Source organism: Lissotriton helveticus, chromosome 7 (genome assembly GCF_964261635.1).
Source record: "Lissotriton helveticus chromosome 7, aLisHel1.1, whole genome shotgun sequence".
Lineage (NCBI taxonomy): Eukaryota > Metazoa > Chordata > Amphibia > Caudata > Salamandridae > Lissotriton > Lissotriton helveticus.
In genome coordinates, this window is record NC_136068.1 from 258,074,155 (window position 1) to 258,098,609 (window position 24,455).

Here is a 24,455-nt window from a genome sequence, read left to right on the forward strand (position 1 = left end):
CAGAGGTGAGATCTATTGTACTGAAAACTTTAGCATTTTCTAGCAACACTAACAACTCTGCAATGTTCGGAAGAGGATACCTGTCAACAATTACACATTTATTAAGTTGCCTCAGGTCAATGCATAAGCGCAAATCGCCATTAGGCTTCCGCGCTGCGACGACCGGAGCCATCCATTCACAACCTTCTTTTTCCTCAATTATCTCATTTTCAATAAGCTTTTCAATTTCTTTTTTCATATCTTCTTTTACAGCTAATGGAACACCACGGACTTTACAACTCACAGGAATAGCATCATTCTTTAACCGTATTTTATGTTGGTACCCTCTCAGACAACCTAAACTTTCCTTAAATACATTAGGAAACTTCTTTTTTAATTCACATGCAAACTTGTCATCAATGCCCTTCAATTAAATTTCCCTTCTCGTTCACAACATAAAGAATTTTATCTCTCAACTGTATACAAGGATTGGCATTAGGGTCCAAATATACACCTAGATCACCTTGGTGTATCCAGCTAATAATGCTGTCACCCTTCATCGAGACATACACTTTACCAGATACAAGTCTGGACTTATACTCTATAAGACCCATAAAGTAACCATGTAATTTTATAGGTTTCTCACCATATGCCAGTGGAATGATGTCCGGTTTTATAAGAGATACTTTACCCTTCAGCTTCCTATTGAAAAACTCATTGGAAAATATTGTGATTCTGGCACCTGAGTCAAATAATACTTTGCTTTTTTCACCATCAACTAATATTTCATCAACAGGATTGGGTCTTTTGCGTGGTGGGCTTTCCCCATCCCCAATAGTTTGAACCAATTCAACATCACAATCTGATCCTGAAGAAGCTTTCTCAAAAATGTCTATTTCTTTTACTTTGGATCTAATCTTTGTTTTACACAATGCAGTGACATATCCTTTCAACTTACATTTAGAACAGGTTTGTTTGAGAGCCGGACATTTTTTATCATTTGCAAGATGACCTGGCTTACCACATCTGAAACATTTAAACTCAGTTCCAGATTTTTTAGAATCTGACTTGACAGTATCCTTAACATATTTATCACTTTTACTCTTTACTACTTGGACCTTGTTATCCTTCTCTGTACTTTTTTTATTATAGCTACACATTTAAGAGAATGCTCAATACGCTTAGCAACAACTAGGACCTCTTCAAGTGAAGGTTCATCTTTTAACCATAACTCATCCCTAACTTTCTCTATTCCACAACCAAACATAAATTGATCGCGAATGCGTTCATCAATGAGAACCCCAAACTTGCACGAAGATGCAAGTTTCCTTAAACGAGTTATATCAGTTTCAATGGTCTCTTCATCATTTTGCATACATTTTGTGAACTGATACCTTTCAAGAATGGTACTAACCTTAGGTAAAAAATGTAAATCCAATTTTCTTATACTAATTTCATACTCGTTTAAGCCATTTGCTTCTGAAGAAGGCAAATCGGGTAAATCATCAAAAATATCCTGGCCTTCAGACCCTAAACTGTGAAGTAATAAAGAACACTTTCTCTCTGCACTGAGAGAAGGCCCACATACTTTAGCATATCGTTCAAAAACCACCTTCCATTTTTTTCCATTTGATTTGAGGCTCACCTGGACTGGATAGAAAAAATGGGGCTGCTGTAACATTTTGCATTCGAGTATTTTCTTAAAATGACACAATTAATGCACCCTAAAATGGAGTAAAAGACAAGTTAAAATAATAATACAAAAGTCTTTTTGATTTGTTTTTACAAACAATTGTCCTTGTGTTCAGAAAATGCAGGAAATGAAACAACCAATCAGAACCCACTTTTGAAAGTCAGTGAAACCAATCCGAACCATTCACATATTACTCCTGAAAATTCTTGACAGAAACTTTGAAGTCTGCCATACAGGAGATGACCAAAATAATTCCTAATATAGAGAAAAGTAAGTTGTAATAGATCGATTATTTGATCCAAATGATTATTTGATGTTTAAATAAGAGATTTAAAAGATCCTGCCGACTACGCCAGTGAAGTATCTTCATTAATAAATCCAAGCTACAAGGTGGTCCTACGCCAGTGAAGTATCTTCATTAATAAATCCAAGCTACAAGGTGGTCCTACGCCAGTGAAGTATCTTCATTAATAAATCCAAGATACAAGGTGGTCCATGAAATAAAGTTTAATCCAGGAATATAAGATCCCATCCAGATACAAGACTTAACAAACCATCAACTGATTTGCAATGGAACTTTCTTAAGACCACAACATGCTTGACATAGCTAATGACATCTATAACATTCTATTAAAGGTACAGTGCTAAATATCACACAATGTTTGCCCATGGTGATGTGCTGATCTAGGCAGGTTATTATTAAAAGCTAGGTTAAGATCTCCCTTAATAGAATTAGAGATCATTCACCTCTGACGCCGGACGACGGATTTCTGCCCTTTATTGGGTGTGTAAATAGTTCCTAGGGTGAAAGAGCATGAGCCCACTGTTATTGTGTATGCAAGAAGCCTGCCTTTAATTTCAGCCCACTTGGATCTCACTGTCTCCCTGAAAGCTGTAGATATTAAAATAGCTATCACGCTGTTTTGGTGGTGTTAGATGATAAATATTGTTGAGGAAAAGTTTTAGAATGGAGTTTGAGTATCCCCATCTAAGAGGTGTGTTTCTTGAAATAAACAAATGTGGACTCCAGGTATGAAAGGATAGTATGCCGTTTAATAGTATTGTCAAGCCCTTAATGTTGAGAGTGAGGATCATCGAATCATCAGTCATGTGCCAGCTGAGTGGAAAGTAGAAAGGTGACTGCCTCTATGGAGGGTGATAAAGTGCGCGAGGACATGGAGAGCTGAATGTTGTGGAGGCCCCTGCTCTGGTAGGGGCAAAGTGAGATCGCTGAAAGTAGGCCCCCTCAGAAAAAGTAAAAAAACCTCCCTTGAAAAGCAAAACAAACAACTTGGTTAACATGATAACGAACATCATTGTCCAGGTTGTGCTTCTCTTTGAAAAGAGATAGAGGGGTATGCATTGGCCATTGCCTCCCAGCCAGGCCCCACGTCGTACTTGCTGGAAGCGATGGAAAAGATAAATGTCCTGATTAGTTCCTTTGCATCTTTGGAACAGTAGGGCTTCTGAAGGGGCCATTGATATGCCTGGCATCCCATGATCACGAGTTCCAAATGGAAGTGCAGTGCTTTGAAGAGTATGCAGCATGGACCAGATCATGACCCTTCCAAGCCAGTCTGATCTTCTCAGAGACACCAACACCGCCATCTCCTCTCTAACTGTAGTCTCTGAGTGTGAATCTGAAGAGAACAGCTGCTTTTCTACCTCCACGACCCCCACGGCTGGGCTGCGAAATACGAAGGGATTCTGGGTCTGAGTCTTTAATATTTAACAGTTGACATGCCTCCTGCAGTGAACTGAGCGTATGAAGTTTCCTATCCATTCGGAAAACTATTCGTAAGTTGTGGTCCTTGGTATTGATTCAGGTGTTTGGCTCGGGCACCTCAGAGGATTTGCTCTTTCAACTGAAAATCGTGAACACACGTCAAGGTGTCAGCCGGGACCACCTGGGTCTAACCTTATGAGCTCAATTAAACTTGATTTGGGTCTCAGGCGATAGTTCTTGGATATAGCGGATCCGATTGGTCACAAAGGATGTGATGCAATCAACCCTTCAACACTCAGTGGTATACCTCTAATACAGATATTATTCAGTCTAGACCTGTTCTCCAAATCTTCAGCATGGGTCTGCAGATCTATGTTTTGGCCTTGAAGGTGGAGGATCAACTGTTGAAGCTGTTCAATTTCCGTATCTTGGACAGACTCTGGGTCTTCCAACAATGAGACCCTATCCCCCAAAATGTCCAAATCTCATCAGACTTCTTTGAGGTTTGCAGATAAGTCCCATTTGACATTGTGAAGGTCATTGTGCAATGAGGTGAAAATGGCCTCAAGGAAGAAGCGGGTGACCAGCATCAGTACCGTCTGAGTCCTGTGAAGAGTCTGCACTCAGTCTGGGAAGTTCTCTCCATCGGAGAGCTCGGAGTCTTTAGAAGGATCTCCTTGAGTGAACATTTATTTTTTCCCCCTTTACCAGAAGCCATGTTATCAATATATCAGAATTACTGGTGTGTGCAAGACTGGGTCCATCAACGCACCCTGAGCTTACCCCAGCAACAAGTCAGGGTAATAATAGTCAATTCAGAGATCTGTGGTCAATAAGATATGCAGTCCAGAGAGCAGAGCAACCAAGGAACTCCGAATCACACAGAAAACAACCAGAGAGGAGCATTGATGGTGAACAGCACTAGGGTGACAGTATGTTTCCACAAGTGGACAGGGGCAACACAGGTTACATTCGTAGTCCATATCCCCAAGGGCCACCAACAGCTGTAAATGAATCCTCTCCATCATAGCCAGTCACTAAAAATCTGTCCCTATGTAGGGGGCCACGCAGATGCTGGAGTCAGCCCTGCACGAGGAGCGTGTGCCTCTAATAGCTCGGATAGGGTCTCCAGGTGCAGCACTCACAGGGAGACCATAGATATTGTGGACAGAGATACTCCCTGCTCCAGCAGATCAAAATGCGTATGTGGCCACGATTTTTCTGGGCTTTTGCCCTGGTGACATAACAAATCTCTCCTTGTCTGACTTCAAACTTATATCTAACATGTTGCTAGCAGCTAAACAACTGATTTCCCGGTGATCGAAATCTGCAACGACCCTTACAGTTTAGGAACGGGCCAGTGAGATTTGGTCATTAGTGGCCATGGAAGAAGTGAATGATGTGAGTTATAAATACTAGAACCTGTGGCACCTTTAGTGGGCTACCTTTCAACCAGAGGAACATTGACTATGTTTTCTAAGTATCTAAGATCCTTGCGTCCTGTGGCTCCTACAAAGACCTGATGTGTTTTAGAACTATTGACTGTGCGAGCGAATAGTTTGAGTCAGAGCAACTAAGCTTAATAACACCGAGCTGGCAAATTAATCAGCGCCAAGACACCTTCGGGTATACGCTGCGCTTTACAAATGTCAAAAAATAAATAAATAAATAACAGCTGGATGGTGTTGCTGTCCATGACTGTATTATTGCAATCTATGATCATTTTACCCTGGGGGAGTGAGAGCGTTGTGTGGGGAGGTAATTAATGGGGAAAAGATTGTGTATGCAAGTAGATGCTTATGTTGCTAATGAATTGGCATTGGACACTAATAATGAAGCTTCTCTTGTAAAAGACTAATTTTATTGTAGAGAAAATATCGTTTTCTGTAGACGTACAACATGCGAGTAATTGACTCTTGTTTTGCCAGGGCCTGACAAGTGCGGAATGTTGGGTCTCAGCAGGCCTTGAGGCAACTCCTTCATCCGTTTTTGTGCATATTGATTTTCCCTACCCTCTTTTGGGCTGTGAGGAAAGGACGAAGATAGACTTTGTAATATGAAACCATACGTGCCACCGCACTTTCTAAGGGACATTGGCAGACAACTTGTGAAATGTTGTTTCAGATGTAAATACAAATTCGAAAATAGCATCACCATAGATGCTCCAGAACATCACTGGCAATACCAGTAAGTCGGGGTGATGAATAAAAGTGCCCTTTGTGTCAATGAAGGGTTTAGGCAGTCAGTAAGTCCTCCTACATGCACGGTCACTCATCTTTTCACTCATGCATACAATCATCTGTTCACTTGCTCATGCTTGCGTTCACCCCATGACACAACCGCAGTAAAACGCACACAAGCTTAAAATGTTCTGTAAGATAAATTAAAATAATCCAAGTAGAAAAAAGAAAACATGTTGCCGCCTATGCTTGCAATAACAAAACTACCCGTGGCAGCAAGTTTCAGCTTGCTTATAGTCTATTGTTTTAAAGTTCAAGCATGGCAGCCAAATTCAAACAAAGGTGTTCGTCATCTTGGAATGGTAAATCATGCACTATTGCCAACAGGTTGTTTAATAGTCTTCTAGTTTAGAGGAAGTACCCATGTGGGATGCTGCTCACTGCAGATGAAATGAGAAGCAAGAAAGTTCGCCGTTACCACTGTCTGGAGAGGTGCGATATCCTTTTAAGAAGTATTAAAATAAAAAGAGAAGCAAGAAATGACACGTGGATCTGTAAAAGAAGCATATTCAAAACTGTCCAACTAGACTTGACACTGCAGAGCACTTATTTTCAGGTGGATGTATACATTAATCAGAAAATGCAGTCATTCAAGGTCCAGACAGCCAAAGACTGTGGACTGAACCTATGCCCCATGCCGTTGTGTGGAAATGGAGTGTACATGCCATTCAAAAGGACCAGTAGCAGGAAAGAGCTGACCCTAAGGCCCTATTTGTATACATATTGATATATATTTATATAGGGGTGTATTTAATGATTTTTTTTAACATTACAATATGCAGACAAATGGAAGGAATTTGTGCAAGATTTATTACAGTGCCATTCTTCTCCCATTAGTGTTTTGTCAGAGGCAGTAACAAATACCAAAATCATTCCCTACAAAAGTTTATCTGTTTTGTTTATTCTAACAGAATACCCATCTGTAGGCTTTAGTGCAGAAAAATAACAATCCACCCTTAAATGCCTGTTTTTTTTCACATGTGTCTGTCATAATGTGTTGGGTCCTAATGCATTAATAACTTTTCACAATAAACATATCAGACTTAGCTCAACCGAAATATTGTTTCCTAGTGAACCAATCGGGCCTGTACTATTGACTTACCACGATAACATATCCCCACACTGTGATACAATTGCATAGTACTCAAACTTACTTGGAAAAGCAAAATACTATCTCTCCTAGGGAGGTCTAACAAGGATTCTGACAGTACAAATCTACTGTACCCACTGTTGGTCAGAGGAGATAACCAGCACCAAAACCCTTACCTACAATGGTAATTCATGAGATTCCTTGTAACAAAATATCTATCTGTTGGCTTTAATACAGAGTAATAACAATCCGCTCCTAAATGCCTATTGACTAACTTATGCTTTTCACAATCAGTGTCACGTCTACTGACTTTATTGTACCTTTTCATTATAAACACTCGGGCCTTTATCCTTTATCATTGCTTGGCACCCTAACCGACTAAGACCTGCTGTGCTGGTTCATAGGCCTTCCCCCAAGGCAACTGTGAGCATATCATAATAACATTTTTAAAAAACTTACAAAATTCAGTTTTCTTCTCTTCTTTCACGTTACTTGAGCACTCATACGAGCAGTATTTTTGGTCTTCTGCACTTATCACAAAAGACCAGGCGATTGATGCACTGCCAGGCCAAACTTAAAAATCCATGTGAATTAGGCCAGCCCTCTGCTCTCAAACACAAACCTTCACTTTGAAGTCTAAGGTTAATGGCTGCTCTTCTCCCATCTGTGCTGCTGCCAGAGGAAAAAAAAACACTGTAATTATGATACTTTAATAGCATTACAATGTCGCATGTGTGTGTAAGTAAGTTCCAGATCTGGCAGCCATATTCCTACAGGCTCAGGCAGTTAGATAAACAAAATCGCAGCTGCGTAGACGGAGAGTACTTTTTCACACAACTTCTATCCATTCAAAACATGTACTCCTGGCTATGTATTGCTACTTTGTCTAGAATGGAGCCTATCCAAGCTTTATTTTTCATCCAATCTCAATTATATAAAACTGCGGGACTTCTCTTATGACTTGCATACACTATGAGAATAGTTTTCATATTGTACTGAACACTTGCATTCGTCTGCATTTTTGTAGATAATCACTACTTGCACGCTCTCTTTTGCAGCATGTGGGTTCATTGCAATAGGATGCCTATTGATTTGGTTGTTCTTGGTACATAAATAATGCAACACTTGCTCCGAGGAAACAGGGTGCACAAGAACGTTTTTGAATACATCGCTGTATTTCATTAGTATGTAGAGCACTATTAAGAAAGGAAGACCGTGACGTTAGATCGCGGAGTGATGGAATCCTTTAATAGTGTCTGGATGGGTGAGCGTGGGCAGTGCTTCCAATGGAGTGCTCCATTATATATGAAAGAGAAGCAGACACATGCACGAGCCTTTAAATATAGAACGAAAGGCAACGGGATTTAATACAGGCAGAAACATGATGTCCGTAATCCAAAAACAAGAAAGGGGGAATTACAAGGGAAGTTTTGTAAAGCATTCTTCTAATTGGATGCTAAATTTGTCAATAGTATAGTTAATCTGTTTGCATATGTCTGGCACAGTTGACTGTAAGCGTCTGCAAACGAAGGAGTGCCTTAATCTGCATTGGATATTGTTTCTGGTAATCAGTAGTTAGAACTGCATTACCTATTCACTTTTTTATTAGTACTTTTGTAACTACTGTATCTGAAGACAGTATCTTTTATGAATCAGCCATCAATTACCCCGATTTGCAGTATTTCATAATGCACAAAACTGGTAATTTCTGTATTTATATATTTCCATTCTTCCTGTTTGCAGCATGTATAGATGTTCTTATTAAAGACTCGTTTTTAGTTAAATATTTACTGGACGTTGGCATAAGGACATACTATTTTTGTCTGATTACGTTTTTGGTGTTAATACATTTCATACTGTGCTTGTTTCCAAGCCAATAGCATTGTTGAGGAGAAGCACTAACCCATGCTTTTTAATAATAAACATGAAATATAAATTCTGTAATGTAGGAGAAAGTAGTGTATTTAGGTGCTTTTCCTACATGGTAATAAATAATGGCCTCTTTTTTTAACAGACTGCCTTGGAGTAAAGAGAAACCCTCAAGGAAGAGTGTTATGAAAAGTCATGAGATGCTTTGTATTATCTGTGATCTTAAAGGAATACACTGCCAAATATTTTATAGATAATGTTGATTAGAATTTACATTGCATCCTTAAGACTTTTTACATGCACGTTTTAGTTTCTGAACAACAAAAGCTGTAAACCCAATAACTGATCATGAAAGTAAACTAAATGCAAGTAAATATGCCTGGGAGATCAGTGAATTTTGCTGTCTTTTATCTGTCACTTGTACACTATGACGCATAACCAGCATGTGCTTTCTAAACTAAAAAGCCATTAATCGGCTATTCTAATGTTGTCAGCATGGTAAATCCTTCGAACCACTTGAGCAGATTCCCATATTAAAACCGCGTCACTACGCTTCAAGGCGCCTCATGTCTGTTTTTCGGTGATTGTAAGGAGCACTCAACCGCTATAAAGAGCTACTGGAGTAGATTTATGAAAACTATCCTCCCTAATTATTGCATGCAAAATGGAAATCTGAGTTTTCAGTGAATGTTTTTGACAGATTAGCCTCTTGACAAACAATTTAACTATTGAAGACCGTATAATTTGTATTGGTGACATCGTTGTAGAAATTTCGGGATGGCTAAAATTAGGCTGAGGGCCCTGTATCAAAGTTCATAAATTACCAAGATCACTTTGCAACTGAGAATACAGTGCACATACGTGAGTCCCGTCTAGGGAAATGAAGTGGATGATTAAAAGTATCAGTTGCAATGGCGCTTCTAGACGGATATTGCCAAAGCTCAGACACTTTACACATTTTGGATTCCAATTTTTCTTCATGTTAGTCTCCTTGACCACTGCATGACACATGTTTGTTCCTAAGTTTTCTGTTTTTCAGCATCTAAAAAGTCTGATTTATGCGTGTACTTTTTTTTTATTCTAGTTTGGAGCAGAATTTCGACGGTTTGCTCTGGAACGATCTAAACCAGGAAGGTTTGAGGAATTTTATGGATTACTGCAGCATATACACAAAATACCAAACATTGATGTAATAGTCGGGTATGCTGATATTCATGGAGACCTACTACCTATAAACAATGATGATAACTATCACCGAGCAGTCACCACAGCAAATCCATTGCTTCGGATCTTTCTCCAAAGAAAGGGTGAGCACTTTAGAATATTTACATAAATAATATTTAAAATACATTTGTCTGTTTTGAAAACTTTTTGATTCAGTTTACATGCACGCATAGATTTTGTATTTTCTTATTGCTCCCTTCTAATGTGCCGTACATGCTTCTCTTGGCTTTGTTCATTCTGTTAAATTGTATTCACTGTATTTCTGGGATATTGTTAAATTTGCCTAACTTTGGTGCTGTTACTTCAAAATATAAACGGTTTGCTTTTGCTTTTACATGCTACATAGTTTGATCATGTATGGAAATCCAATCGATGTTGAGTAGTTTAAGTTCATAGTGTAGCCATACTTCCCCCTAAATTTTTGCATTGTATGGTCATTTTCATTACGATGGGACATAGTTTGCTGTCATGCAAGTTTGGGCCAGATACTTACTATTGAAAGTGTCTGTTCATGTTTTTTATCCTGACTTGTTAAATAACCCAGTTATGAGCAACCTTCCCGGAAAGCTGGAAGCACGCCGAGATCAACGCCTTACTCAAGAAACCCAAGGCGGACCCCAAAGACCTCAAGAACTTCCGATCCATCTCCCTTCTCCCGGCGAAGGTCACAGAGAAAATTGTCAACAAACTGACCCGCTACCACGAGGAGAACCGCATCCTGGACCCATCCCAGTCCGGGTTCTGCAGCAACCACTGCGCCGAAACCGCCCTCATTGCCGCCACCGATGACATCAGGACCCTGCTAGACAATGGAGAAACAGCGGCCCTCATCCTCCTGGACCTATCAGCCGCCTTCGACAGTCTGCTACCGCACACTACGAACACGCCTACACGACGCCGGGATCCAAGAGAAGGCCCTGGACTGGACCACATCCATCTCACTGGCAGAACTGAGAGCGTCTGCCCCCCCCCCGCTCTCCACCCCCCCCCCCCCCTTGCGCTCCAATGCCACTGAGATCTGCAGCGTACCCCAGGGCTCTTCCCTCAGCCCAACACTGTTCAACATCTACATGGCACCCCTCACCCACGTCGCCCGACAGCAGGACCTCAACATCATCTCCTATGCCGACGATACCCAGCTGATCCTCTCCCTCACCAAAGACCCTACCACTGCCAAAACCAACCTCCACGAAGGAATGAAGGCCGTCGCTGAATGGATGCGGAACAGCCGACTGAAGGTGAACTCGGACAAGGCGAGGGTCCTCATCCTCAGCCCCACCCCTTCAGCCTGGGACAACTCCTGGTAGCCGACATGGGGAAAGCCCCAACACCCACCGACCACAAACGCAATTTAGGGGTCATCCTCAACTCCACCCTCTCCATGACTAAGCAGGTCAACGCCCTCTCCTCAGCCTGCTTCAAGATCCCCACTGAAATGAGAAGAACGGTCACCCAGGCCCTCGTCACCAGCAGGCTGGACTACGAAACGCCCTCTACGCAGGAACGACGGCCAAGCTCCTGAGATGGCTGCAACGCATTCAGAACGCCTCGGCACGTTTGATCCTCGACATCCCTCGCCGCTGCCACATCACACCCCATTTGAGAGACCTGCACTGGCTCCCCGTCAACAAGAGGATAATTCAAGCTCCTCACCCACACGCACAAGGCACTCCACATCACCGGACCAGCATACCTCAAGAGACGACTCCGCTTCTACACCCCCAACTGCCAGCTCCGCCGCCCTCTCCACAGTCCCCCCCGCATCCGAAGAGCGACCTCCGGCGTTAGATCGTTCTGCCACCTCGCCGCCAAGACCTGGAACACCCTCCCCACCAACCTACGGCAGACCCAAGACTTTCTGGCCTTCAGAAGACTCCTCAAGACCTGGCTCTTCGATCAGTAGCAGGACCCTCGCGGGTATGTAGTGCGCTTTACAAGTGTCATGATTGATTGATTTAAAACTTTATTTTGAAAAGTCACACGCTCAATAGATGATGGAAGGAATGCTTGCAAAAAGTATAACCACTAGCAATCGCTCAGTAGCGCTCCAGCTCTTCGCGCTCTGGTCTACCATGCCACATCGGCTTGGACCCGTCCACTTGTAAATCATCTCTGCTTTGCCGATTAGGAACGATTCAGCCTGAACCAACTAGGTTAGGTCCTTCCAAACTGGAGCAAGAATGGTTTTGCCCTTATTGGGGCTTTTCAGATGGTGTAGCTGGTTCCAGAGGCAAAGTGAACATGGTACCCACATCTAATTGTCCGTGAAATTGCCCCTCTGAAGAAGCTGCTTACTTTTTTGTTTTTGTGATAGTTCGAACACTGTAATTATCAGGATTTCTGTCCCTCCAGTAAGTGCCCAATAGGGTCCATTGTCATCTGACAGCTAACCTTTCACTTCCTTTAGAGGTCTGGTCCTTTTCTCATAGAATGAGGAGTCTGAGGTCTAGCAGGAGGTTCTGCAAGTTAAATAGCTGTATTCCTTCTTGGTGACTAGGAAAGCGATGGCAGTGGATTTGACACGATCAGGACAATTGCTTAATAAAGATGGAGTCTTTACTACTCTGCTAGCATAAAAAGCACTCCAGCAAATTCTCATGAATCAGGAAGGTTGTTACTGCACAACTGGATGCAAGTTTTCTGGAGATGCACCCGGCAAATAGGCAATCATACTCCACATTCTTGACCTCCTCAGATAGTGTACATTTCACAGCGTATTTTCATATCCACTGAGGCAGCCTATTTGTTCATATTTTGTCCAGACCAGGAGCATAAAGCTATGTCCATTTTAGAGAAGGCAGTATCTGAAAAGTGACGTTTCAGAATGCAAATTCTTTCCTGTTGCTATCTAGAGAAGCCCTAGAATATCTAAATGCTCTCGCACATAAATAACCTTTTGTTGTAGCGCTTACTATCACTGCATTGCTTTTTGTACACTGAAAATCAGATTGTTCTAGAATCAAATTTAATGTTAGTCAAAATTTAATTTTGCTTGGTTTCTATAGCATGCAAAGTACATACATAGACAAACACAATTAAAATGTGATATGTTCATAAGCTGTATTAAAACCAGTTCTAAAAACTCAAAACAGTATGCAAAAATATAATAAAACCGTGTTACCCTTCAACGTGCCTGAGCTAAGATATGGTCACGTCCATACAAATCGTAAAACACTGCACATAATAATATATATTAAGTACACTACTTAAAAAGAACAAAGACAGTCCTAAATATACAGTTTATCATGAGGCATGGTTATCACAGGTCGTCCTTTCAATTCAACTACTTATATCAGAATCCTGATGGGATCGCCTAAGCTTCATGAAGGCCCAGAGGAATGAGGCTACCGCATAACACCAAGAGGCCATGAAGCTGTTGGGTAAAAAAAATAATGCTGGGCGACACTGACTAAAATTATTTCTACACAAAGGCGAAACAATATTTTCCCTTGTGCGGTGTAAAATGTGCAAAATAGTAAAATATCTAACTTGGAATGTTTTGATACACCATCACAGGGCATAATTTAAGATCGCTTACAGAGTGAGAATTTATTGGAGATACCAAGCAGAAGTGGGGTATAGTTTAAGGAAAATCTAGTCGAGATGAACCGGTGCTCCAAATTCTGAGTAAAAACTAGGTAATATTGAGCTTCTTGTTTGAGAGGGAGCCACTAGATATAAGCGAACAGTAAGTTTTCTATTTTCCTCCAACCTGTCTGCTGCTGCTGTCATTGCTAGAGAGATCTCCATATGCCTTGTCTTTGTAATGTGCATGCATGCATGTGGAGGGTAAGACACATGGTTCTACTAGACCTAAAGCCTTTAAGGAGTGCTTAACATATTGCAAACTGGGGATCTTAATGTGAAGTCAACATTTTAGACAGTCCTTCAGTACGGTTTGATTCAAACTCACCGTATCTCTCCTCCAAATAGATAATATCTGATATATATGTATGGTAAACCCAGCTTGCTGGAAATATACAAAAGTTCCCCCGTGGTCAATTCGCACTTTTTTTTATATATGAACCAGCTCATAGAATTAATCAGTTAACCTTCATATTGACATGGGTACAACACAATAAGTTCTCTCATTTTGCATATTTTTAGTTTTTCTTTTTTTTTTAATATAGTGTATCAAAAATATCTCCTTTTTAGATTTTTCCTTATTTGTATACATCAATTCATAAACATAGGTCATAGACCAATCAATATTAAAATGTGGTGCAAAATACCATAAACATTACAATATATTTAAAAAAAAAACAAGTGCTTTTAAATAGAAAAACAACAAGACCCTCTCTATCACACACTCATCAACATACACACTGACTCATTCCTACATCTCCGCACTCTTTCCAAACCCAGAAAAACAATTTCTAAGGTTGAGGTAACGGATATAATTTGTGTATATTCCACGCCACGTCTACGCGCGTTTCGGTGGGCTCTGACCACCTTCCTCAGGACCAGATTAGAAAAATAGTTGTGTTCTCCCATCAACGTGTATGTGCAGGGTACCTTCAATATGGTGATACCCGGATATGTCTAGTTTCTTTATGTGTATGGGTAATGGCTTCTCTTTACTAGGGATGAACAAACAAGCCCCCAGTTTTCACTGATTGGATCAGATATTGTTTTTTGGTTTGGTGTCTGGAGCAGGAAACGGTATTTGCTTTTCGCCGTGATTTTCAAAGTTAATTATCCTTTATTTTATGATGAAAGAGACACATCTATCGGTCTCCGCAATATTCATGACACATAGTACATGTTCCGTTCCCTTTTGTTATTCCATCTCGTCATGTAGTGAATCTGTTTTAGAAGTTGTTTTTAACGATGTTCACGGACATCCTGCCTCGTTTCTCCTGCTCCGACAAAGCTTGCTGGGACATATATAAAGTTTGGGCAACTACGAGGAATCATTTACCAAAGGCATCCTTGACTTTCTGAAGCAAATAAATGTCCACCAGTGATCGGTTCAGACCCCAGTTTATTTGTGAAATTAAACATTATCTCTATGCTTTTTTTCTAATAGGAATGCTTTACTTAAAAATATATTTTTCCATGAAAACTTCACATCATAGTCTTCCCAGGTGAGAACTTTTCAGCCACCTCCATCCATTGGTCGTTCTATATGAAAAGTTGGAAGTTTCTTTGGACATGCACCATAGATGTGTTCATAAATCTTAATTCACAAGAAGATCCCAGCTTTCCATAAATATGGTATAATCCTCTGTCTCTGCAGTGCTCGACCTGTTCTGGCAATGAGCACTGCTGTTGTGTGTCGATTTAGATACCGTCTTTAGATTTCCCGATTTATGCTCTTATATAGGTATAATTAACATTGCCCTTATTTAGGCATAGAAATCCAGCCCTTATTTAGGTATTGCTCATGCTAACCAAATACAGGCAGGGTTAACTACATCCGATCCTCTTCGTCACGAGTTCTTGGAAACCCAGACTCTTAAGCCTTTAGGACTTCCCCTTACCTGGATATTGATTTCTCCAAGAACTCATTTATTATGCATGAACATCTATTCCTTAGGTGTTCATTCATGACGTTCATATGCCCGACTTGTACGTCAATACAGGCATTCCTAAACACCTTCAAGGCATAAATATACCTTCACTTGCTATGGCAAGGCATGGTGCGGTTCGGCTACCTACTTGCACGACATGGCTCACCACAGCAAGTCCTGAAGGAAGTCATCTCCCCAACTGACGCACTGACCAGATGCTGTCATCCTCCTTGCCGAGAATCCAGCTCCAGTGTTTCTGACTCCCCTTGCGGGGTGTTAGAGAATCGACTCCCGGGAAAGAGATACCAACCTCTCTCATTCTAACGTATGGAGCTGATTAGACCCTAGAGAAACTTTTGGCAATTCTTGGCTAAACTTAAGCTAAAACGACACCTACTTCTTCCCTCGTACTAGACTTAGGTTAGGTACACAGGGGTAGGATTATTATAGAAGCACCAGTTGAGTATTTTAGCCTGTATTATTTATGTATGTATTTTTATATATCTTATAGCAACAGACCATGCTATTGCAGTATTTTATATTACTGTTCACGCTGTATTTCGCATTCTGTCTTCTGATTGTAGCAGTTCATATCTCTTGCATGAGAGAGACGACTGTTCAATAAACCCTTTTTATTGAAGCACCCGTCTCTCTATTTCTGTGCAACTCTGTAGAAACTAAGCATGCACAATTGAATGAGTGAAACTGTAATCTATTGTTTCCACGACTCTGAAGATATTGTTCCGACTCTAAGGGAAACAAAGTTGTCTTGTTTATGCGGTTGTCAGAAACGAATCCCTTCTTGTTCATTCGAGAACGTTTCTTGTGACCTCTGAGTTAGCTGAGACACACAAGTAATTACGTTTATTGTACTTAATAGACATACTGACCTCAGTCCTATGTCAAAACTATAGTGTAATATTCCAATGCGCAGAGCCTTTCAGGGATATAGGAACTACACTACACTGCATCATCTGCATAGAGGGGGATGGGGAGAGGATCAGAGTTGATATGTGGGACATCTCTGGAGATTCCTGCGAGGACTGCTTCCAGTGAGAACAGGAATGGTGCAAGTATGCAGCCTGCCTGATGCCCTCTCGATATCAAAATATTTTTTGTACTCCCCGTCCTTACCATAACGGATGCACAAAGTCACCCTGGAATAAATCTGTTTTTATAAAATCGATAATGGGCACATCAACTCCCATATTCTCCATAACCTGATTTAGAATGGGAAACGTAATTAAATGCAGTTGTTAAATCCATAATTGCCATCAAAATTTGGCCTTTTAGCCACCATACATTTAGCTAACACCATGCTCAAATTAAGGCACTGGTCAAAGATCCTTTTACCCTTTCAAAAACCATAATGTTTTATCGCTAATCTGTTCCTTTCTTCTGCCCACGCCTCCAGCCTGTGTAGCAACAAAGACCCCATGAGTTTGGTCGTGCTGTCAATCAATTAGATCGGTCTTTAATTTGTAGGATTCGACTCGTCACCTTTCTTATATATGGGTACAATTGTAGATTGCTTACATGCCTTTGGAGGACCCTTCTTAGCTATTAAGTTAAAGGTGTTCACCTGAAAGTGGGTCCATAGATCCTGATAGTCAAAAACGAAGTCTACAGGTACCCCATTCTGGCCACGCGCAGCCACTGTGCTGCACTGGGCCAATGCTTTCTTTACCTTTGCTACCTCAAACATTAGGTGGGAAGTTCCATTCACTGCATGATCACTCTTTGTAGGATCAGTGGACCCGGGGGGTAGTCTGGTATATTTTTTCAAAATGAGCCACCCATCCAGCTACATCAGTATGCACATCTAATGTTGGATCAGTTGCTTCCTTTAGTAATGGGGCATTCACCACCTTCACGACCCTTGGCTGTCCTTCACGGATGCTATTTGCAACCTCATCCAGGCTTCCCCCTTTATATTCTTTAGCCTAGAGGATCTTGCCTCCTTGTACTTGTCTCAAAGTCCGAACCAGGAGATTATCTCTTGGGACCATGCGGACAGCTGTGTACACTTTTAATAGTGCTTTAGTACATGTTGAGTCAGACCATCAAACTGATAAGCTCCTCTTAGGAGAGAGTGCCTATGTCGGCTGGATTCTAATTTCAGCCAATACATGAGAAAATGCTATGGTCACTTGGTCTGGAGTAGATTCTTTCTTTTAAGGATACCATCATATCAGGCTGCTTGCGAGTTAAGACCACAGGTAGAAATCTTTGTCCACTTTATTCCACTTTAAAATGTAACTTTTTTCCTAGCTAGGGCTGGCTTTGGGATAGTGTCTACTTGTGCTTTATTTATGCCCTCAAACTTCATTACACAAGAGAGAGGCATGATCACTAAAGCCTGAGAAGCTCACTTCTATATTAGTTATCCAGGCACTGTTGGGTTCTGAGACCATGATGTATAAATCGTAGACCCCTTCTATACATTGTCATAAGTCTTGAACAGGTATCAAGTGTAGGGGTTTTCTTTATTACTACTTCTAAATAAATCTAGCTCTGCAACAGTACAAGGAAGCAATTATTGCAGCTAAGAGGCTATTCTTTATGACGAAGATTGAGGAAGCCGGAAACTCTGCTAAGGAACTTTTTTAATCTGTTAAACTACTGGCTAAACTGCAGCAGGACCATGCATTTAAACCAGACCACGCCATGTGTAACAAAGTGGCCTTATACTTTCAGAATAAAGTGCAACTGATTTATAATCTCTTAAAGAATCTGGGAGCTCCAGAGAATCAACACCAACCTCTTTGTGATGCTAAGTCAACCCATTGCAGACTATCCTGCTTTCAAACACTCTCTAACGATGAGGCACAAAAACTCCTCCTCTCTATAAAATCAAGTTCACCGAAAGACCCCTGCCCCCCAGCCACTATGCACCTGACCTCCAGGAAGATCTGTGATAAGCTTACCCCCCTTATTAATCAAGTTTTGGAATCCGGTAATTATCCGGTGGCCTAGAAAAGAGTATGTATCAGGCCAATTCTCAAAAAGCGGACTCTGGTCCCTACTGCACCTAAGAACTACCGCCCAATTGCTGGCTTGCCGATAGTAGCCAAAATTCTAGAGAAGTCAATTAAAAAGGTGTTGAATAACTATCTAAATGCTAACAACCTGCTCGGCTCTAAACAGCATGGTTTTTGGTCCTGTCACTCCACTGAATCGGCCCTGGTTACTGCAACTGAAGAGATCCGGAGAATAGTGGATGGAGGGGGCAGAGCAGACCTCTGCCTCCTAGACCTATCAGCAGCATTGGACACCGTGAACCACACGGTGTTAGTGCAGCGTTTTAAGGACGTGGGAATCAAGGACACGGCTTTGGCCCTCCTCTCCTCTTTTTTGGAGCCAAGGGAGCAGTCTGAAGTGGGATGGTCTGCAATCTGATAGCTTCCATGCAGGGTCCAAAAGGGATCAGCCCTGTCCCCGATTATGATCAACATCTGTCACTCCGTTGGCCAGACTCATCAAGAGGCATGTTTTTCCCTGGTCTCCTACGCTGATGACTCTCAGCTTGTGATCTCTATATCAAACCAGCCTGAGACCACAGCCGTCAGTTTTCATGCTTGTCTCACTGAAATCATGACCTGGATGAACCAGTTTCCTGAAAATGAACACCGATAAAACAGAGGTGGTAGAGTTTGGCATGGGCTGATCACTGTGGAACGTCTCCTTGTGGCCGGTTGCGGCTGGGGAGTGCCCCTGCCCTGTCTCTAAGGTCCGGAACCTTGGAGTCATCTAAGACGACCAGCTGAATTTTTCTGCCCAGGTCAACAGTCACACTTCCTCCTGTTTCTTTTTTATTAAAAATGGTTTCCTTTTTATATCACAAGAACTGCAAAAGACTGTGGTGGTGATGGTGGCTCTCTTCCTGTCCAAACTGGACTATTGGGACGCCCTCTTCCTGGGCATTGACAAGACCCAGATGAGGAAACTGCGGTCTCTGCAGCACGACTACTTCTAAACCTACCCAAAGGACATTCTACCCCAGCAGGGATCAAGTCATTGCACTGGCTTCCCATTCAGCAGAGCGTGGAATTTAAGGCCCTATTAAATGTTCTTACCTTACACCCCATCTCGAGCACTTGGGTCCGCAAATCTTGGCCTTATACAGACTCCTAAAATTAGGCGGTCAAGATGGGGTGGTAGGACTTTATCGAACTGTGCAACAAAGTTGTGGAACAAAATGCCAATGGCCATGAGATTTCAATCCAATCTGCAGCTTTTTAGGAAGGCTCTGAAAACATGGCTGTTTACCTCCACCTAGTTCTCTTGGTAGTGTAGGTTGTGCTCCCTTTCGCATACACTTTCAAGTTCAAGTTCGGGCATTTGTATAGCGCACTACTCACCCAGAGGGTCTCAAGGCGCTTGGGGAAGGGGTTCATTATTTGTCGAATAGCCAGGTTTTAAGTTCTTTTCTGAAGGAGATGTGGTTTTGAGTAAGGCGGAGGTGAGTGGGGAGTGAGTTCCAGGTCTTGGCAGCAAGGAAGGAGAATGATCTGCCACCCATGGTGGATTTTCGGATGCGTGGGACTGCGGCGAGGGCTTGATTGGACGATCTTAGTTGGCGGGTGGGTTTGTAGAAGGACAGTCGAGTGTTGAGGCATTCGGGTCCTAGATTGTAGAGGGCTTTGTGTGCGTGGGTGAGGAGGCGGAAAGTAATTCTTTTGTTGACGGGAAGCCAGTGGAGGTCTTTTAAGTGTCCGGTGATGTGGTCTTGGCGAGGGATGTCTAATATGAGTCTCGCTGATGCATTTTGGATGCGTTGAAGTTTTTTCTGTAGTTTTGGTGTGATTCCGGCGTAGAGGGTGTTTCCATAATCCAGACGTCTCGTGACTAGTGCGTGGGTGACAGTCTTTCTTGTCTCGAGGGGGATCCAGCGGAAGATCTTTTTGAGAATGCGAAGTACTTTGAAGCAGGAGGATGAGACTGCGTTGACTTGTCTGGACATCGAGAGAGAGGAGTCTAGGATGAAGCCAAGGTTATGTGCATGGTCTGTGGGAGTGGGTCCTGTGCCCAAAGCGGAGGGCCACCAAGAGTCGTCCCAGGCAGAGGGGGAAGATCCTAGGATGAGCACCTCGGTTTTGTCTGAGTTGAGTTTTAGGCGGCTATGTTTCATCCATTCGGCTACTTCTTTCATGCCTTCGTGAAGATTGGTTTTGGCGGTGTTGGGGTCTTTGGTGAGGGAAAGGATTAACTGGGTGTCGTCGGCGTAAGAGATGATGTTGTGTTGACGCGCGATGGAGGCGAGAGGACTCATGTAAACGTTGAAGAGGGTGGGACTGAGTGAAGATCCTTGTGGTACGCCACAGATGACTGAGTTGAATGGGGGAAGTCGAACTCTTTGAGTTCTCCCAGCGAGGAATGAGATGATCCAGTCCAAGGCTTTTCCTTGTATGCCGATGTTGCTGAGGCGTTGTATAAGGGTGCTGTGGCAGACTGTGTCGAAAGCGGTGGAGAGGTCGAGTAGAATGAGGGCCACAGTTTCTCCGTTGTCTAGTAGTGTTCGGATGTCGTCAGTCGCAGCGATGAGGGCGGTTTCGATGCTGTGTTTGGCTCGAAACCCGGATTGAGATGGATCGAGGGAGTTGTTTGATTCAAGGAAGGCGGCGAGTTGGCTATTGACGGCTTTCTCAATGACTTTGGCCGGGAATGGGAGGAGGGATATGGGTCGGTAGTTTTTAAGTTCCGAGGGGTCTGCTGTTGGTTTCTTCAGAAGGAAGCTAAGTTCGGCGTGTTTCCAGCTATCTGGAAAGGTGGCAGAGTTGAACGAGCAGTTGATGACGTCACGGAGATGGGGTGCGATGATGGAGTCAGCTTTGTTGAAGATGTAGTGGGGGCAGGGGTCGGTTGGCGAGCCAGAGTGGATTGAGTTCATTAGGCGGGTGGTGTCTTCAGTGGTGATTGGGTTCCAGTTGCTAAGGTTGTTAGTGGGCGGAGTGGGAACAGATGGGGGTGGGGGGGGCTGATCGCTGGGGGCATTCACGAAGCTGTTGTGGATGTCGGCAATTTTGTTGTAGAAGAAGGAGGATAGCGCATCAGAGGTCTTGGGAGGGAGTGATGTCGTTAGATGCTGCGGTGGGGTTGGTGAATTCTTTGACGATGTTGAAGAGTTCCTTGCTGTTGTGAGTTGTTGTCTAGTCGATCCTTGAATGCTGATTTCTTGGCAGATCGAATCAGTTGGTGGTGTTTGCAGGTGGCTGCCTTGAGGGTGGCCATGTTGTCGGTGGCTGGGTTATTTCTCCATGTTTTCTCCAGGGTGCGGCATAGCTTCTTGGATTTTTTAAGGTCATCGTTGAACCAGGGAGCCTTTTGGCTGGCTGATTTGATCTGGTGCTTTTTCAGGGGTGCTAGTTCGTCAGCACTGTGGGTGATCCATTGCTTGAGATTGGTGGCCGCTTGGTTTGGGTCCAGTGAGAGGGTGGGAGGGTTTTGGTTTAGCGATGTGAGGAGTTGGTCGGAGGTGATTTTGTTCCAGATTCTCCGAGGAATAGGTTGTGGGCGGTTGTGGTTCTAGGTGGTTTTGTAGCTGAAGTGAACACAGCTGTGGTCCGTCCAATGGAGAGCTGTGATGCGGTCGAAGGAGATATGCTTGCTGGAAGTGAAGATAGGGTCAAGTGTGTGTCCGGCTGCATGGGTGGGGGTGTCAATAAGTTGTTTGAGTCCGAGGTTGGCCAGGTTGTCCAGAAGGGTGGTGGTGTTGCTGTCATGTTTGTTTTCAAGGTGGTAGTTGAGGTCTCCTAGAAGAATGTAGTTCTCGGAGGCGAGGGCATGTGGGCTGACGAAGTCCGTGATGTCATCGCTGAATTGAGTGCGGGTACCTGGAGGCCTGTAGATGAGGGTGCCTCGAAGTGTGGTCCTGGGGTCGGTGTGGATCTGGAAGTGGAGATGTTCGGCGGTTGCAAGATTATCGTCGGAGCTGGTCGTGATTTTGATGGTGTTTCTGTGGATGATGGCGATGCCTCCTCCTGTTTGATGCGGTCTTTTCGGATAATCTTGTAAGCGTCTGGTATGGCTATGGCGATGTCGGGTGCTGATGATGTGTTCATCCATGTTTCTGTGAGGAAGGCGATGTCCGGTGACGCAGTGTCGAGTAGGTCCCAGAGTTCAGTTGCGTGTCTGTGGACCGACCGGGTGTTAAGCAGGATGCACTTCAGGTGGTTAGTCGGAGCTGTGTGTGGAGGAAGTGGGTTTGGTGAGTGTCCTGAAGCAGTTGAACTTGCAGGAGAGGCAGGCGAATGGGCCGTGGGTACGTCCTGGGGTGGCTTCGCAGCATTGTGGTGCGCGTCCGGGGTTGAGGGCGAGGAGAGTTGCGGCATCATCACCAAAACTCCACGTCAATCGAGCACTTTATAAGCACTTTTCCTATACTATCCTGTGCTCCTCACAGATCAGGCAATGGAAAAAAGGTACTTTGTTGTAAAACTTGAGAACTTTAACCATGCAAGTATTTGTTATCAAGGTAAGGATGCCCCCTTTGGCTCTACTGGTCCTGGATGGAACAGCGGGGGAATGAAAAGAGTGAAAGCCATCCAAGAAGATGAAATCCTCTGCCCAGGTCCCATGCTGCAGGAGGGAGATCCAGAACATGGGCCCTCTGCTTCATGAATTGTATAGGTATGGTAGCTGATACAAGTGTTTGGGCTGTCTCAATCTTCTTCGGTTCTTAGGGTCACTTTTTTTTTTGCCTTGCCCCCCCCCCCCCCTCTTCTTCTTTTTTTTTTTTTTTTTTTTTTTTTTACCGGGGATTTCAGACAGTGGCGAAGGATTTGACAGTACTGCCCTTCACACTGTCTTTTGAGGGAATCAGTTGGCCCCCTGCAGGTCCTTCGGTTCAGTGTCAGTTCGTTATTTGGGGAGTTTGATTAATGGGCAATCCTTCTCCTTACCTCTTCCAAAGAGGCGTCTTTCTGTGAGTTCAATTTCCTTTGTGAGGACATTCGCTTTCCGTGCAAGGAAAGAATCTAGCGGGGTTATTACTTTGCCTCCTGGCTCAGTCTGCTTGGCCTTCCTTTTCCCCATGACCCCTGTACAGAAAACCTGTGGCGTAAAGGGTGGGCTTATCCTATAATGGGAGCAAACTGGCCTGCCCTTGTCCTGGGCTTCGCCCGCATGCGTCCAGCGCTGCGCTTTTAAGCGCTTATGGGGCAGATGACAGTGCAGGGGAAGATGGGGCTTGTAGACCCCGAGCAATGCTCCAGTCACTGCTTCTCACCAGCCCAGCAGGGACAGGCAGCAGGCACAAAAGCAGCTAATGTTCCTGGTTTGTTCTTGTAAAGCTGAAAGGGTGCTTTAGTCATACTGAAAATTTGGTAAGTGGTTTGCAGATAACACTCTTTTTACTGCGGGACTTCTGTTTTGAAATGTGGCTGAACTGCTTCCTCAAAATGATGCTCTTACGTCTGACATGCATTTTTTTTTTATTTTAGTCCCCGAGACTTAAACAAAAAAAAAGTATGGACTAGATCCACACTATGAATGTCGGTGATATTAAATCTCTGGCATTATTCGTCTCCTCCATTGCTCTCGAACTGCTTCTTCAGATAAATGACCTTTTTTAATTATAAATGAATTTTCCCGATTTCCATTCAGTAGCTTGAGATGGTATGGTTGCCTCCGACGATCAGATTGTACTTGTTTATATTCTGCTTAGATAAGCTACGATTTTAGCTGTTGAATTTTAGTTTTGTGAGGTGTCTCGTTAAACGCGTGGTGCTACCTACCGTCACTGAAACGCGATGGTTCGAGCACTATGGGAAACCGAGAGAATGCATAAGTTCGAGCGCTTCAAGAAACAGCTATTCATTAATGCAACTTCTTCACGTTGGTGCGGTGAAGTTACAGGCTATTACGCAGCGTAACTAGGCATTTCAAAGTTAAAAAATAAATAAAGGCATGAGCACCATGTCTTCTTTTCCTCAGCCAACACTTAGCAGGATTAGTATTGGAACACGGTTACCAAAGACCTTCAGGCCGATTAGTTTTAGGCCCATCAGCGAGTCCTTTTTAGTGCATTTTGACAACCGATGTACGCTCTGAGTAATCTTTGCGAAAAGGAAGTTCAGGTGCTCTCTTCACTGGTGCGCAGATTTCCTGCCTGAATGGGGGA

The 24,455-nt window shown here is 43.1% G+C and overlaps 1 protein-coding gene across 1 annotated transcript in view; it reads left to right on the forward strand.

The window, feature by feature from the left end:
- Positions 1-24,455, forward strand: part of PARD6B (par-6 family cell polarity regulator beta) — a 77,748-nt gene that overhangs the window by 13,747 nt on the left and 39,546 nt on the right. The window contains exon 2 of the mRNA XM_078652041.1: positions 9,682-9,904. Within this exon, the coding sequence (XP_078508167.1) occupies positions 9,682-9,904 (223 nt within the window). The remainder of the gene's footprint in view (positions 1-9,681; positions 9,905-24,455) is intronic.